The 12,873-nt window shown below is 32.1% G+C and overlaps 1 protein-coding gene across 3 annotated transcripts in view; it reads left to right on the forward strand.

The window, feature by feature from the left end:
• The window catches only part of LOC115886382 (inactive dipeptidyl peptidase 10), a 99,117-nt gene that overhangs the window by 49,336 nt on the left and 36,908 nt on the right, over positions 1–12,873 (forward strand). For 2 of the 3 annotated variants that reach the window (XM_030905497.1, XM_030905498.1), the window contains exons 4-6: positions 8,362–8,532; positions 9,189–9,329; positions 9,440–9,514. In XM_030905497.1, coding sequence (XP_030761357.1) covers positions 8,362–8,532; positions 9,189–9,329; positions 9,440–9,514 — 387 coding nt within the window. Of the gene's footprint in view, positions 1–4,892; positions 5,118–8,361; positions 8,533–9,188; positions 9,330–9,439; positions 9,515–12,873 lie in introns of those variants that run through there. The other variant, XM_030905496.1, reaches the window with a different exon arrangement.

Raw genomic sequence — 12,873 nt, forward strand, 5'->3', positions numbered from 1 at the left:
TAGTTTTAGAAATATTGAGACTTATGAGGTTCGAATCGCACCAAAATTTAATGGTGATTAAGTCATTTGATATAATCCTATGAAGTGCCGTGACGTCCTTGTTGCTGCAAGTGAAGCTAATGTCGTCCGCAAAAAGACATATTTTACCACTGATGCTTATGTTAGCAATGTCGTTAATAAAAAGAAGAAACAAAATACAGGGCCTAGTATTAAGCCTTGAGGTACTCCACATTCTATTGGCTTGCTAGAAGACAACGTAGAATTTAGGTTTTTGGTGAGGTTGTCTCCTCTTGGTCCAGGCGGTTAAACCAAGATCCCACCTTCTGTAATCATGACCACAGACAGTAGAGGGCGCCAGCTATGGCAGACAGGTGCAATTGACAGCTTGGTATAATTCCCTAGCCACCACACTACAGCCAGGGACAAAACAGTAGGATGCTCCTTAGACCCAGCCTAAAGTGTTAGAGGAAATTCCTCCTACACACGAAGGTAAGGAGCACATGATAAGGAGCTTCCCCACCAACGACAACGTCTGGCATCTCCTAGAGGAAGTAGGCGGCCGTTCTCATCCAAATGTATATATAATTTTCGAATACCGTAAAAAGAAACGTTTAAAAACGAATACCAGATATTACAATCATGCTATTAAACTGCATCATAAGCCCAAGTGAGACTACGTAAAAGCAAAAGATATTTGAAAAAAACACCAACTTTTATTGAACGTGATCTTTATATTAAGAGAAATAAAGGGAGACAACATGCGATTCCACCGTTCGGATGTGCCTTGAATATTAAAAGCTTTTTAATACACGTAGCGTCAGTAGAGTGAAGTTTTAACGTAAATTGGCTGACAACTGCTTTAAAATAGTTAGCACGTAATACGAAACTCGGAGTCTATAAATGACGTTTTTTTGTCCGCCCTATGTAATTCAAAGGGTTAATTAGTTCGCTTAAGGGCGAGTTTTATTCAAGTCGATTATATGGAAGTTGATCAAAGGTAATAAAATTTCAGTTTTTTTGAAATATTTGGGGGAAAATAAAATTAAAATACGTACCTACTTAAAAAACTAAATATAGTTTTTTTAATGTAATAGGTGAATAAATAGGTACAGAGACAATTTTTTTAGTGGCTCGTAAACAAGAAAAAAGCGAAAAAATATTAAAAATGTCAATTTGCAAATTGGCACAGCGTTACTCACTATATACAGTGATGGCCAAAAGTATGGAAACTTTTTACTTTTTAAAATATCACAGAAAATATTGCTATGCTTAAACTCTCAGGAATATAAATGAACAGCTTATCGGCAAATAAAAGTATCCCAAAAATTACACAGCGAAAAAATCTGTTTAGCAGTTTTTGTAGGAGAACAATAGATTTCTTGTAGCCAAAAGTATGGAAACCATAAATAAGTACATTAAAATTATTTAGTTTAAGCTGATAAACGGTAAGATTTGCTTCAGATAAATATAAACATCATGCCCAAGTCTAAATATTTCTCTACGGATTTAAAAAATAAAATAGTTGAATTATACAAGAACGGTTATAAACAAATTCAAATAAGTAAAAATTTAAACATTTTAAAAGGCACCGTTTCGAAAATAATTCGTAAATTTAATAAAACAGGGAACGTTTCAACAGCTTTTAAGTCAGGAAGACCAAGAAAGTTGTGCAACAGGACAATGAAAGAATGAAGAGAATATCAATGGGAGATCCAAGAAAAACATCCACAGACATTTCTCGAGAAATTGGTGAAAGGGGAATATCGGTGTCTGCACGCACGGTGAGAAGAAGGTTGGATCACACGGGATTTTTTGGAAGAGTTGCGGTGAAGAAACCACTGATATCAAAGAAAAATAGGATGGCCCGCTTTAAATTTGCTCAAGATCATCTCACCTGGTCTTATCAGAAATGGAATACTGTACTGTTTAGCGACGAAAGCAAGTTTCAACTGTTTGGTAGTGACGGGAGACATTATGTCCGAAGACCAAAATGTACCACAGTAAAACATGGGGGTGGGAGTACAATGGTATGGGGGTGTTTTTCTCGCTCAGGTGTTGGTCTGGTTAAAATTGATGGGATAATGGACCGTTTTTTGTACAAAGACATATTGGAGAATAATATGCTGCCTCATGCTGATGAAGAAATGCCACTCAGATGGTTGTTCCAGCAAGAAAATGATCCCAAGCACAAATCTCGGTTTGTTCAAAATTGGTTAAATGAACATAGTGTTCCACTAATGGATTGGCCCTCACAGTCTCCGGATCATAAACCCATAGAAAATTTATGGGACCATGTGGATAGCAAAATTCGAAGCCATTCTATTTCAAATAAAAATGAATTATGGGAAGTGCTAAAAACTGAATGGGCGGCCATTTCCAGTAATGATTGTACGAGATTGATCGATTCGATGCCACGAAGATGTAGAGAAGTAATTAATTCAAAGTGATATTCCACTAAATATTAGTAATTTTTATATTATCTTGAATTTTAATAAACATTCTTCTTAAGTTTCCATACTTTTGACCAAGAAAATATTCATAATTTTTTATATATTTTTTGATATGTATGTGGTTTGAGCAGGATCGTGATTAATCAGTGAGTCAGTCACTTAAGGATTTTATATATTAGTATAGATTATCCGAGCCAACTATTTCAACTATTGTTGATTGCTCTATATACTACTCGCAGTATAGTATTATTGTCGCCCTCTGTTATTTAACTTCGAAAACCACCAACAGAACACTTCTCCAGTATTTTTCCAAAATCTGTTTGGATTTGCTGCGGCTTACACGTTCTGAGAGTGAGAGAGTTTATTTTTAGCTCGCAGCCACTATATCCAGGTTTATTGGTCGTAAGAAAATGTTTATTTACCTTGTCTAATAGTGTTTTAAGTTGAAATTATAGCTCAGTATCGTAGTTAATAAGAAATTTAATCCAGTTCTCCTGTTTTCCCGGATAAAACAGAATAAATATCATGTTTATTCTTTTTAGTAGATATTATATTTTATGATACTATACGACTTATCTTCTATTCGTGTAATTCCTAAATGTTTTTGGCGTAAATAGAGGCATTGTATTTGGCAGTCTTTTTCTACTATACGATTGAAAAAAAAACGGCGTCAAAGAGGGCTCGGGAATGACAATCGATGATAATTTTCTTTCAAAAATGTGCAATTTTAACAAATCGTTTGTACCTTTTTTGCTATGGAGAATTTTGTATTTTTGTAAAAACATCTCCAAAGCACCTTTTTACGTAGAATCTATATAAAAAAATAAATACTTAACCATTAAGTATATTTTTTTTTAAATTAATAATTTAAAAAAGAAAAATTATCAAGAGTAAATTTGATTTTTTATATGGGACACCCTGTATATTTCTAATTCATTGAAAAGAATTTAAATTACCTTTTCAAAAATATAGCATACTTGATATTTTGCTCGATTCCTCTTCGAGATGTATAGTTTTTAAAAATTCGGCTGTAATGCAAAAAATTCTAGCTGTGAGCAGCAATTAAAACGAAAATAAAATTTGCAATGAGACATGCAGAAATTTTATAACCATTGAAACTATATTTAACAACATCAAAACCCATTTATACTGTACCTAATAACAATAAAAAAATTAATAGCAAACCAAAACATGACATTTTGCTACAGGTGTCCGTCATGTGGACCGTCTTCTGTTTTGGACAGACGGGACCGTTTTTGAACATTTCTCGCGGAATTCATTAACTCAGTAGGGGTTAAAGATACCCTCGCATAACCACTAAGTACTTCTAATTCTTGTCTAGATTATACGGTCAATTTAAAAATAAGAACCTTAATTCTTCCGCAAAGATAAAAATTCATAGGCGTTAAGTCTGGCGGCCTCGACGTCCATCGGCTGGGATCTTGGTTAGTTATTCAGTTATTGTCGAAATTGCCTCAAAAATTTGCTGATAACTTCAGGTTTCTGAGGCGGTACCTCGTCTTGCTGAAAAAATATGTTTTCGAGTTCCATTAGGGGCAGATCATCAATAAGGGATCCAAAGCCTATACTAGATAAAGTGGCGAACTTTTAAAAATTTAGTAGTATTTCGAAGGGGACTATAACAAAATATCAAGTTTGCTATATTTTTCGAAAGGTAATTTTAAGATCTTTTTACTTAATTAAAAATATACAGAGTGTTCCAAATCAAAAATCAATTTTTCTGTTGATAACTCTTAAATTACTAATTTTAAAAAATTATACTATTAAATTTTACGTAAAAAGGCGCTTTGGATATGTTTTCACAAAAATACAATATTTTCCATAGAAAAAGTTACAGTGATTTGTTAAAAATGCACATTTTTGAAAAACACCTCGTAACTCCGAAACGGCAACAGATATCGATGTGCGGTTTTCACCATCATGTTTTTGATAAAAATTGAGCTCCAGACACCGATATTAGTTTTTGTCTATCTCCTATAGAAAAAAGTGTTTCTCTTTAAAAGCTTCGATTTGATCCACCCTGTACAGCTTCACTAACTATCGCCATTGTACATCAACTAGCAGAATCTATTTGATATCAAATGTGTAAACACAGAATATTCTTTCAAATCAATGAAGACACGCCTTAAAGAAATAAAGTTACAAAATTAAATATTGTGATTTTTTTTTCATTTTGTAGATCAAAAATGTGACACACAGAATCAAAAATATATTTTTATGATTTCTGACACTATTTTTTTGTCTAGCATAGAAAAACGTTACTCTATGTTATTATTAATCGAATTAAAAAAAATGTGAAACGCCACTGGTTGGGAAGCTTTTAAAATCTGAACAAGTTTAGGCGAACTTCACCATTCAGTAGTTTAATGAACGCGTTATAATTAGTTTAAAATATAGTGAATCTGGTCCAAGGCAAAATAAAAAACTTTTAAAAGACTAAACCTACAAAAAAATATTAATATAAGGTGTAAAAATATGGAGCTACATCGGTATGATAGATACAGAAATCTATCAGAAAGAAACTTAACCGAAGAGGAACAAGAGTTCCAGAAGGAACAAAGATACAGTGTCGTGTCACAGGGAAAATTCAAAATAAGTTGTACCCAGTGTGGTACTGTTCATAGGGGGGAGTGTGAAATAAAAAACGTAAGAAAAGTAGAGAAATAAATATACCTAGAAAAATAATTAATATTCTTTATTAATTTTTCGTCACTTTTTATAATTTTTTAAGTCAGTTGGTTATAGTATTTTATATTGTTAAGGTGTCTCTATATTTACTTATTTTTCTGAGCCAAAGAAAGGTTAAAAATTGCCAACAACCACAAGCTATCGCGTGCTACAAGCTTATAGCAAGTTCTTATCAAAGCAGATACACATAAATTTTAATTAATTATTTTTAACTCGAGTTTGTAACCTAGTGAGCATAATAAAGCGTTTTTTTAGGAACTTAGAAAGGTTACATTGGTTTTTACTATGTTGCAATTTTTTCTGGGTTATTATTAGCAAAATATATTACCTGTGTAAAGAAAAATCACTGATTATCATTATTAAATTATTTAGAATCTAATATAACAGGGAAACTTTGGTAACATATTCTGTAGAAGAAGTTCGTATAAAACATGTCCGAAAAGGTTTCTTTTCGGAGCAGAAGTTCCATTTTAATTTTTTTCTAAATAATTTCTGAGTTTGAATATTTATCAGTTCAGTCTGCTAAGTATATAATCAACATTTTTAATTTATACGAATGATCTCTCAAGCTTATATTGATTATTTCGATTCCAAATACACACACCGGAAAAATATAGGGATATCATTTTATTAAAGTTAAAAATAAATGTTTTGAATAAACAACCACATATTTGTAGGCCGATTCTTCCTACTTCGATTGAAACGAAGTAGTCACACTAGTTATTTCTAAATTTGGGATATTTGCAGAAGTGTTTGTGCATTTTTTGTCAAATGTATAAAAGCACCTAGCATCAATTGTTCAAATTTAACCTGTACTGGCTATGTTTTTATGATAACTGGCCAGAATTCATTCAAATAACTCTGTTTAGTATTAAACGACATTATGGAGCGACACATCTTAACAGAGACGAAATGCTAAGGGCCATGGGTATGCTCGAAGCTGGAATGCGCCAAATCGACGTAGCTAGAGCATTAAATACAACGCAAAGTGTAATATCGCGATTAAGTGCACGGTACCGTGAAAGTGGTGATGTTGCTGAAAGGCACACAGGGCGACATCGCATTACTACCCCTCAGCAAGATCGTTTTTACAATTAAATGCTCGACGCCGACCGACTCTTACAGCACCAAAGCTTAGTTTGGTCCTGACACTGTTCGCAATAGATTAAAGGAGGCCAACTTAAGAAGCAGACGCCCCTGGAGAGCTCAACCCTTAACGAGAGAAAATCGAGAGGTACGATATTTGTGGGCTCAAGATCATGTTCAGTGGTCGAATGAACAATGGGCCAATGTTCTCTTCACAGATGAGTCACGCTTTGGAATTCATCCGGATTCGAGAAGGCTTAGGGTATGGAGAGAACCGGGAAATCTTATTCAGTTGAATCATGTTCAGGAAGTGCACCCTTATCAAGGTGGAACAGTTATGGTCTGAGGACGAGTCCAGTTAGGCCGAAAAACCGATCTCGTTTTTCTTGAAAGGTTTCTAACAGGAATCACATATCGTGATTTAATTCTTGAGCCTGTCGTGTTACAATATGCCAATGATTTTGGGAGAAACTTCATTCTCATGCATGACAATGCACGGTCTCATACAGCCAGAGTGGTAAGTGAGTTTATCAATGCTCATCAATTAAACATCTTACCCTGGCCGGCACAATCTCCTGACCTCAACCCCATCGAGCACGCATGGAATGCGGTCCAAAGAAGAATTTTGAGAATGGGTATGCCTCGTGAAACTCGTAGGGATCTGGTTCGGGCCGTAAATGCAGCGTGGCAGGCTGTACTTCAAGAAGGGATCGACAACCTGATCAGGAGCATGGAGAGACGATGTAGGGCTGTAACAGTAGTAAGTAGTAGTAACAGTAGAGGAGGCCATACCCTTTATTAAGTAAAAATGGTTTTATCTTTTTTTTTTAATTTGCAGTTTAGAATAAAAAAAAATGTGTGTATTTTTTTGAGTTCAATAAAAATCAAGGTAAATTTGAAAAATTCGGTAAATTTCGCATTTTTATTTCCAATACGTGCTGTAAACTATTTGTTTATTTTAATTTTATTATATCAGAGATGCAAATAATAAAATTACTGACGATGGCTGGATAAAATTGTAATATCCCTAGACTTTTCCGGTGTGTGTATTTACCTAGGTTTTTGAAAAAAACCTGGTTACATGGCTGTAAAAAATAACACAGAATTGTTATTTCTACGCCTACTCTCGTATAAAACTTTTTGATCACAGAAAATGTGGTGTTCAAGAGTTTAGATATTCCTATTATGTAACACCTGTACTTTGAATGATTGTAAACAACAATATATGTGTTTACGTAATGCGGAAACACGAGTTCAGTTAACATACGATAGCCGGCAAGTAAGCAGTGTTTTATTTAAACAGCACTGTTTTCGAGCATTCTACAGAAAACATTAGAAAACACAACAGTTTAAAAAATTTCAGGAAAATACAAATGCTTTCATAATAATTAGATACCTCATAGCTGCATGGTAAAGTATATTTTCATCAGTTACAAATATAGTTTTCTTCTTAACATAATTATGAAATTTTTACCTTGTTGATATTTTGTATTTTTATAAAAAAGTAGATAAACGAAAAAAGGTATTAATACAAATGCTGGATTGAGAAAATAATGTATGATCGAAAAAAACGGCGTCAAAAAAAGCTGGTGAATACCTAACAATCGGTGCTTTTTTATTATAAATAAAGATAACACTACTTACAGAAAGATTAAAAAAGGATAGAATGCCTCCAGACACACAAATCTGTTTCCAAAAAATTATTTTTCTCAAATTTTCAACTACACCATTTAGAAATAATTTGTTCAATATAAAAATAAATTAGGTACATCCTTCTTAAAGCCAGCTGGCAGTAAGCGCCATTAAGAAATAAAGAAGGGTACGGGTCAAGTAATAACCTCTAGGGCTTGACCTCGCCAAAATTATCATCGATTGTTATTCCGCAGCCGTCTTTGACGCCGTTTTTTTTTCGATCAGTTCACACCATACGAACTAATTTTTGAAAAACTATTTGTATTGTTTATTTTCAATATTTTTTTTACTATAAACAAAAAAATTCTAATATTACAAGTTCTGTATAGAAAAAAAAATACTGTTACTTTGATATGCCTAGAATAAGATTTTTTATATAAATAGAGTGAACCTATTTTTTGACTTGATTATGTTTTCTCTGTAGGAGCTAGCGTTGCAAGAAGATGAGGGCCATAACTGGTGGTCCATAATCTTCTCGCTCTTAGTGATAGGATTAGTGATATCTGGCATAGTAGCCGCCATTTTCCTAGTTGGTTACGTCGACGAGCTTCTTTATTGGCACGGGGAAAGGATGAAATTAGAGCAATTTTTACAGGTAACTTACAAAAGAAACTATTACTAATATTAGTTAATTTGTTGACTATTTTGTAAATTAGTGTAAAGTTAAAAAAATAGTTATTTAGTGCTCATAAATAAAATTTAAATATTTGTATGTATACGGGATGAGTCTTAAATAAGTGCAAATATTTTTAGGGGTGGGATATTTTGACCCCAGAAACACATCTATAAGTTTATTTCGCAAAAAAACAATTGAAATTTTTTTGAAAAACTTTTTGGATTTTTTTTAATTCTTAGTTAAAAAACATAAGATCTTGATATTATAACGACATAAGTAGTAGATTAAATTTTAGAAAAAAAGAAAACCCACGAACAAATCAATGGTTCTCAAAATATGAGCAAAAAATATATTTCTTAAATTTTCAAGTAAAATTACTGGGTTATTTTGGGCTATTTTGAAAAACGGTCAAGAGAAAATATGTTTCTTTTATCGAGATCTGTCAGCCCTGAAAATATTTGCATTTATGTAAGACTCACCCTGTATATGTAACCTCTTAATTACAAGAAATCGTGTGTAATATACGACAAAATGAAAGAAATTTAAAATTTAGTAAATCATAGATTTTATTTCACATCATTTTAATATTTTAATACTGTATATGTATGATTTAAGCTCTGTATTTTTGTTTACAGGGTGAACTAAATCCAAAACGACTTCCTTCTTCCTGGATTTCCTCCAATCATTTCGTCTTTCAAGCTGATGACGGTAGCTTGGCTATTTTGGACACCAGCAATAACTTTGCCGTCTCAGTTTTAGTCACAAATCACACCTTGGTGAGTGATATTTTAGTGATTCAATTTATAATATAGACACAAATGTGTCAATATATTTTTTATAGAACACAACTATTACTCTATATTAAAAATATTTTTTTTTATTTCAGAGACAACTAAACGTGAGAGGATACCAGTGTTCAAAAAACTTAAAATATGTTCTTTTTCAACACAATGTTAAATCGGTAAGTATACCTAATTAATTTCTTAATTAATTGTTTTGCTAGTATTTTCTGCTTTAAACCTTTTTTTGTGCAGGATAAAAATAAAAAAAATATATTACGTGAAGTTAAGACCGTAAATATAGCCACCCAACTAGAAAGTTCTCATAATTAATAGCTTTGTTTTGAGGAACTGTTTATAAACATGCCAGTGGAATTAGGTTTTCATTAAATCGGTTTGTTTTCGAAATATATATCGTAAAAGGTTGGTATTAAATAATCACTAAAATTATTACATAATTCCAGCGATTATTTAATTATGTCAATATTTTTTATGTTTCCTTTTTTAAATAATTCTTATAGTGTGTTTCTAGGGCTTTTGAAAATGGGTAAAAAAAATACATAAATAGTTGTGATTACTACTTTTCTAAGGCCTTTGAAAATGTGCAAAAAATTAGCCAAAAATTGTCATTTTCCTGAAATTTTTCCATCATGAAAATTGATGATATTCTTCATGTCACCGAATTTATTAAAACTGTTGTTATTTACTTATTAAAAGTCTTAAAATAAAAAAAAAATAGGCCATTGTAGTCTTACGAGAACAGTAATGGATCTAGAAGAAATTTTAACCATGATTAAAAATAGCTCAAAACAAGCATCTAAAAAATTAATTTTTGCACAAAACCAAGATATCCTAGCCTAGCCTTTAAAGGTAAGAATGAATCTACATAAAATTTCCTACAAATTTTGAAATTTTACTAATTTTATGGCTATGATTACTGTCTTTAAGGCCTTTGAAAATGTGTAAAAAAATAGCCAAAAATTGCCATTTTCCCATCGTGAAAATTGGTGATATTTTTCATGTCACCGATTTTGTTAAAACTGCTATTATTTATTAATTAAAAAGCGTAGAATAAGAAAATATAAATGTAAAACCTCTGACGAGGGGTAGGGGACTCAAAAAAACTCACAATCTTTTAGGATGTTTATTTCAAAATCAAAAAAATTAACAATCCCCTACCCTTCGTCAGATTTTTTTTACATTGATATGTATTTATACTGGGTTGGAGAACGTTTAGTTTAAGAAAATATAGATTATTGTTGTCCTACGAGAGCAGAAATGGATGTAGGAGACATTTTAACCTTCATCAAAAATAGCTCAAAACAAAGGTCCAAAAAATTAATTTTCTTTCAAATTTCCTACAATAATTTAGCTATAAATTGTTTCTTGTTGCTAGATCAAAATATATTGCAGTGTGAAGTAAATAAAAGGTTATTGTGTAGTTTCCGACAAATTTCGGACAGTATCTGTGTAGAAAGTATATTTTTAAAAACATAAATCGTTTAAATGACTCACAAGTTTTGCGTTAGACTTCCTCAAAACAAACGTTTGCACGAGATGGGCTAAGAGGGTGTCTGTGGGGACCTTAGGGACCGCGTAAAGGTTACACGGCACTGAATTAAACACAAGAACTATGGATTTTCGCGCTAGGGCACACGAACAAACTGGCCTTTGTCACGCTCCAGAATATCTGGCATTGTTGCATAGCGCCGCTAGCTAGTCCAATCTCTCCTCAAGGAATTCGGGGATTTAATAATTGGATGGGGACCCCGGGGAGAATGCTAATGGGTCAATTTAGTTTGACGAGATTGAAAAAAGTGATAGAGAAGAGTTTATGATAGTTCTGCATGCTATTTCTCTTAAGAGACTAACATTTAGGGTGTACTCCGTTGCTTACCTTGGTTATGGGTTTATGTACCGTTTCTATCGGTTTCCTGAAAGTGTTTTTATTACGGAACACGGTTCCTGTGAAAAATTCGGTTATAACTGTCACCAAACTAACCAGCGCGAGAAGGCTGGTTTTCTGGTTTTGTTTGTCAATCAATGTCATTCATGTGACACAAATCAAGCAAATATTGGAAGTTCGAGTGAAATTCTCATTTAATTTCTAAAATTTGTAATAATATTTTGTATTTACATCCAAAAGCAATGGAGGTAGGCAGTAAAGGTAAATAAATTTCATTAACTTAATAGAATGACTTTTTAGGACCATTTAAACTTATAATATCATGCAGCCATTGTTTCTTAAAGTCAGGAACATTTAAAAAAAAACATGAAAAACAAGACAAGTAATGGTGAATGTTTTGTAAGCTAAAAAAAATATAAATATTGATTAGATTTGTTTATTTATTATTGATATGTTTTAATATTGGACCTGCAAATCTTCACTTGAGCTGTCTAACGAGTTTAACAGTTTATTAATAAAGTACTTTTCAATATTAAACTCCATTGAAAAAAGAAGCAAACGTAAAAATAGAGAATAGGTATATTAAAAATGCATAAAAGATAAATTTTAAGAGGTATTGAAATTTAGAAAACGTCAAAAATTTGACGTTTCCAATATTTTACCACACCGTTCCGTATCCAAACCGATGTTTTTCAGAAACCGCTCGTTACCGTAGTTTTCCGATCTGGTTCGCCTGGTTTTGCAACGGAATACAGCCTTAAACAAATAACGGATGACCAAGCGTTTCGAAAAAGCTCTACAGGATGTTTCAAAAAATATGTGCCATCTTTCGTGGAGAGATTCCTCCTGTAAAGATAAGATTTATTTTTCATATCAACATAGGTCTGATTCTGCTTTGTTTCGTAGCTAAAGGGAGTTAAAGTCATTTTTTTTTCGATTTATTATATTTTCTTCCAAGTGCTTTTAGTAATTTAAAAGAAATTTTGAGGGTAAAAGTTACTATAAGTGCCACATTTTTTAATGCTAAAAAAGTGTCGATAAATTCATCACGGAGGTGCATCTGGGTTATCACTGGAATATTTTTCAAAAAAAAAACATGTGCGCCATTGACTTTTTTTTATATCAAAATTGTGTATGCCATTTAATGGCAATTAAAAGTTATCTCTTGATATTTGGTCGAATTTGGCCTCCTTGATGAGATAATCGCAATTTTATTAATCACAATTAATAAAATTACAATAAAATTAATAAATTATATATTTTACCTAATTTATTATTAAATACTACTACTATTAGTTATTATTACTATTAGTCCAACCTACAGCAATTTTAAATAAAAAAATAATGGTATATTTAAGAAAAATACAGAAAAACTAATTTTAAAAAGTTGTAGCATCCTGTAACTCTAAAACTATGCATTTCCATACGTTTATAGGAACTTTTTTTCATATTTTTTGATAAGGAATCAGTGAGTACTTATTTAAAACTTTTGCAAGTTAATGATATTAAAATTTTTTAAAGCTTGCTGTTAGGATCAACGCAAATTTATAAAAATGCGTTTATCTCATCAAGGAGGCCGAAATCGACAAAATATCAAGACACAACTTTTAATCGGCATTAAACTACGTACACTAT

This window comes from Sitophilus oryzae, unplaced genomic scaffold (genome assembly GCF_002938485.1).
Source record: "Sitophilus oryzae breed Bouriz unplaced genomic scaffold, Soryzae_2.0 scaffold_488_pilon_pilon, whole genome shotgun sequence".
NCBI classification, from domain to species: Eukaryota; Metazoa; Arthropoda; class Insecta; order Coleoptera; family Curculionidae; genus Sitophilus; species Sitophilus oryzae.